The 4,923-nt window shown below is 36.5% G+C and overlaps 1 protein-coding gene across 1 annotated transcript; it reads left to right on the top strand.

The window, feature by feature from the left end:
- Nucleotides 1-301: 301 nt before the first annotated feature.
- On the top strand, nucleotides 302-4,923 carry LOC133733890 (transmembrane 9 superfamily member 5-like). Its single transcript, XM_062161538.1, has 7 exons — nucleotides 302-558; nucleotides 1,323-1,363; nucleotides 1,763-2,351; nucleotides 2,454-2,585; nucleotides 2,913-3,069; nucleotides 3,166-3,650; nucleotides 4,273-4,923. The coding sequence occupies exons 1-7, from the start codon at nucleotides 404-406 to the stop codon at nucleotides 4,487-4,489; spliced, it is 1,776 nt and encodes a 591-aa protein (XP_062017522.1). The 5' UTR covers nucleotides 302-403; the 3' UTR covers nucleotides 4,490-4,923.

The following is a 4,923-nucleotide window of genomic DNA, read 5'->3' as shown; positions in this document are numbered from 1 at the left end:
ATCAATGGACAAACTAAATTTGTCAAACTTGAATCGTTCATGTTCACAAATGATAAATCACGATTATCAATGTTTTAACGATTTTCAATTTGATTGAAAATTTGCATAAATAATCTACACATGAATATCTAAATATCTAACGGTTAATTTGCGAAAATGTGATAAAAAAATAAATTTCATAAAAAAATATTCATGAAATCCTCATTTTAGTGGTCTTTATTAGAAACTCACGTTTTTGTATCGTATCTCAAAATTCAGCCAAAAAAAAAAACAAATATTTTGAATCCCCAATAGCAGTATGCCATAGCATCAGTTTGACTAAACCCTCACAGGCCAGATTCCCCGCATTCTGTCTAAAGCTGTTGCTGCTGCTCATTCTGCTTCTTCATTGCTTCAATGTCAAATGGGCCCTGAAGCTTTTGAAATGAGTCTTGTATTGGTGCTCTTGACGATCCTCCTTACATTCTCAGCAACATCTTCAGCCACCGATCATATCTACAATGTAGGAGACAATGTCCCCTTGTTCGTCAACAAAATCGGTCCTTTGAACAACCCCAGGTAGGATATCATCTTCCTCCCACATTCCAATTTGTTTATTTCTATCTTCTCTGTAACTTTTTCATTCTATAAGAAAATGATACCTCTTCTGGGTCCTTCTCGATATTGGTTCTCAAGTAAACAGATCGATTGTTCTTCCTACTTTCCTTCAAACTGGAATTATATAGATGGAGTGCAAACCCATTTTGAATCCTGCTAAAGAACTGCTTTTTAAACTTGTTCTGATAATGTTTCCAGGAAATTGTTTCTGGGTCATTTAGAATATGATGATTCTGTTTGATGACTTTGAAAAATGAGGTTTGTTTGACGCTACTGTGAATGTTAGCTATATAAGGAGGGTTTGTAAACTTAATGTGAGGCTTGGGAAAGACAGGATATACATTGTTAGTGAAAGGCTCTTTGTGAATATTTGATGAAACTGGTAGTTCTATGACCCGCATTTGAATTCTCACTCTTTAGTAAGAAGCTTGTGTGTGCTTGTTTCATTATTGATTTGCATAAAGATTGACCCCTTGAATCAGATTTTAAGAAGGGTTCTTTAAAAGGGTCCCCTGGCTTCAAATGCAATTTAGTTGCATTGGTTCTGGTCTGCTTTTATGACTCTAGAATTGCAAGAGTATGGTTTTAAATCCAGATAACATGGTGTATGCGGCATGCTAGGAGCTAAAGATGAATAAACTTAAATAAAGTAATTTCTTTTTCCTTAGTAAGCCCCCGGCCTTTTTTTTTTTTTAATATTGTTTCTACTTGTTATTCTCTTGCAGCGAGACCTATCAGTACTATGATTTGCCTTTCTGCCTTCCAGGTTAGCCTTTAGGACCGTAGTGACATTCTTTTTACGCAATAATTATGGAAGAAGCAATTGAAACCTGATATAGTTATTCAATGGAAGTTGGCTGCTAAGCTATCATATGCATACTTAAGATGCCAGTTCAAAACAGTAAGTTTGGTAGTTGAGTAATACCGACTGTATGAAAACTATCAACTTGTATTATCTCAATATTGAATGCTGATCTTAACAAAAACTTGGTGCCGAAAAGTTAAACAACAAATAATCAAGTTTTGTTGTTTTTAACTTTGGTTTTGTTCAGAAGCTATTGCACATTAGCTTCCCAATCAGAATGTTTGATTAGTATTTACTTCTAGGATGATTTTATTTTCAAATATATGTACGAGTTGTTATGTTGACCATCATGACTTGCAGATCCAGTAATTCAAAAGAAAGAATCCATTGGGGAAGTTTTGTGTGGTGATCGTTTGACCAACAGCTTATATCAGTTGAATTTCCGGCAGAACAAAAATGAGGAGAGACTGTGCCAGAAGAAGCTTAGAGTTTCTGAAGTTCGGAAGTTCAAGGATGCTATCCTTAGTGATTTTTACTTTCAGATGTATTATGATGATCTTCCACTGTGGGGATTTGTCGGGAAGGTTGAAGCTGAGAGTATGAGTCTCAGTGAGAAGGGAACCAAGTATTATCTATTCACGCACTTGCTGTTCGATGCTCTTTACAATGGAAACCAAGTAATAGAAATACGTGCTTTTAGTGATCCAGAGCATGTTGTTGATATAACAGAAGATGTTGATATTGACATTGAGTTCACTTATTCAGTTAGCTGGAATGCAACATCAACTCAATTTCAGAACAGGATGGAGAAATACTCAAAGGCTTCACTATTGCCAGTCCGCCAGAAAATTCATTGGTTCTCATTCATCAACTCGGTTGTTATCATTGTGCTTTTGATGGGATTGCTTACCTTGCTTATTATGCGACGCCTCAAGAATGACCTGAGAAAGTAATACATTGTTTATGATCTTCCAACCTCATCTATTTATTAATTTATTTTTATTTTTTTAAATAGCAGGGTCAGCCTAACCGTAAGTCATATTTCTCGTAGATGCTTAAGTGGTGATGAAGAAGAAGACAAAGAAGTTGGTTGGAAATACCTTCATGGTGATGTTTTCAGACACCCTTCAAACATACCACTGTTCTGTGCCGTCTTGGGCTTGGGTACCCAGCTGCTTACCATGTAAACTACTTTATCATTCTTCAATCCAGTTTCTTTTTTCATAGCTATACATTCTATAGTAGCACGAGCATGGACATTTTTTTTGTGTAATTTTTACTCACCGTAAAGGGGCACCTATAGAGGGACATCATACCTTCTCTAGGTGTCTAACAGCCTTGTTGAACAGTTCTAGTCTGGCCTTTCCTCCACAGGTATCTTCATCTAGTATCTCATATATTCCTACACATGATTGTACGGTCAAATTCTGTCGTCCAGAGTATATTTAATGCATAGACTTTACAAGTGTTTACTTTAACTTTACTCTTGTTATTTGTATCTTCTCTTCAGGGTGTGCATCTTATTTCTGTTAGCATGTTTTGGAGTCCTCTATCCCTATAATCGTGGAGCACTACTCACTTCTCTTGTCTTCATCTATACTCTTACTTCTATGGTTGCCGGCTACAGTGCTGCTGCTTTTCACAATCAATTTTCTGTGACCGGATGGGTAATTCTTTCTACATCAATTTTTAAATCATATTTTTTTTGTGGTCACTATTTCTTTTAGCTTGTTATTTTTGACGTAAATGATGTTAATTTCCAGGAAAGGAGTGTTCTTCTAACAGGGATTCTCTACTTGGGCCCATTCTTTGTGATGGTGTCTTTCCTTAATACAGTAGCTATATCCTATGGGGCCACGGCTGCACTTCCTTTTGGAACCATCCTAGTGATTCTTATCATATATGCATTTCTTGCCATCCCATTGCTTGGTTTGGGTGGGCTGATTGGATACTGTATAAGGTCTGAATTTCAAGCGCCTTGTGCTACAAAGCAAATTCCAAGAGAGATTCCGTCATTAGCTTGGTATAGAAGAACTCCTTGTCAAATGTTTATTGGAGGTCTCTTGCCTTTTAGTGCAATTGCCCTTCAGTTACACCACCTGTATGCAAGCATGTGGGGCTACAAAATCTACACTCTTCCTGGAATTCTGTTTGTTACATTTATCATCCTCATCGTACTGACTGCAATCTTGACTATTGGTTTGACCTACATTCAACTTTCAGTTGAAGACCATGAGTGGTGGTGGAGGTATGTTCTCTTCCACATGCCATTACACAGACACATATTGCATGTATCCATGCCTTTTCCATTTCACATATTCTTCTCTTTCTATTATTTTCCTTCTGTCTACAATATGATCTTGAAATCCATAACAACTTCAAGGATTGGGGCCTAAAAGTCTATGTGGTAGAATTAAGCTCTTTTTTATTTTATGTTTGTGGTTAAGGAACAGGATGACTAATATAGTAATTAGCTTTTACAGATATTCTTTTCAGTGGAAGTTGGTGTTTTCTCATTAGTTGACTAAGTTGTTAATATTCCTTAGAATTTCAGTTTTCTGTTTATTTGTGTCCTTTTTTCTTTGGAGGGGCAAGCGTGTAGGGAAGTTACTCAGAACTTAGTAATGTGGCCATTCTGTTTTCTCCTCACAGAAGTGGTCCAACAATTTGAGAAAAAAAAAAATTAGGCCTTTGTTTTACACTTTTAATCCCTACGTTGCACTGAAATTGTGAACAGAAAACGATTACACCATATTCTAGCATCTGAGATGAGATTATATTGTTAAATAACAGGTCCTTTTATGTTGGAAAAGACCTTTTTTGGCCAATGCTTTTCCATGATAATAATGGCTTTGGTTTGTCTGATGCAGGTCCGTGTTGTGTGGGGGATCTACGGCTATTTTCATGTTTGCCTATAGCATTTATTTCTACGTCAGATCAAACATGACCGGTTTCTTGCAACTATCCTTCTTTATTGGCTATAATGCTAGCATATGCTATGCATTCTTCTTGATGCTTGGTACAATTAGTTTCCGGGTTTCCTCGGTATTTGTTCGCCATATTTATGGTGCTGTTAAAAGTGAATGAGAAATGTTAAAAGTGAGTGAGAAATTCCTGCCGTATGCAAATCTGTTTCTCATGCCCACACTCCTACAGAGCAAACACAGGAGTCATGTAATATGTTTGTAACATCTGTGATTGAAGAAATTGGAACCTTGATACAGAAGAAACACAGAGCTGTGGCTCTCAGTGTTTTCCTAGTGCAATACACGTTTTAGACAGAGTCTTGAGTTTCAGTATTGGAGATTGTTATGTTTCAAAGATCATCCCACTTCCGTTTACATTCTTACAAACTCGTGTAAATGACATAGTTGGATTGTTATGTTTCAAAGATCATCCCATTTCCCTTTCCATTCTTACAAACTCATGTAAATGACGTATTTGGCTGTCAGAATATCATTATGGATTTATGGTAATGAAAATCAAGATCGAATACTATGTCTTGACTGTTGACATGAAAA

The sequence above is a fragment of the Rosa rugosa genome, chromosome 2 (genome assembly GCF_958449725.1).
Source record: "Rosa rugosa chromosome 2, drRosRugo1.1, whole genome shotgun sequence".
NCBI classification, from domain to species: Eukaryota; Viridiplantae; Streptophyta; class Magnoliopsida; order Rosales; family Rosaceae; genus Rosa; species Rosa rugosa.
Note: the sequence above shows the minus strand (reverse complement) of the source record. Positions and strands in the feature narration are given on the sequence as shown.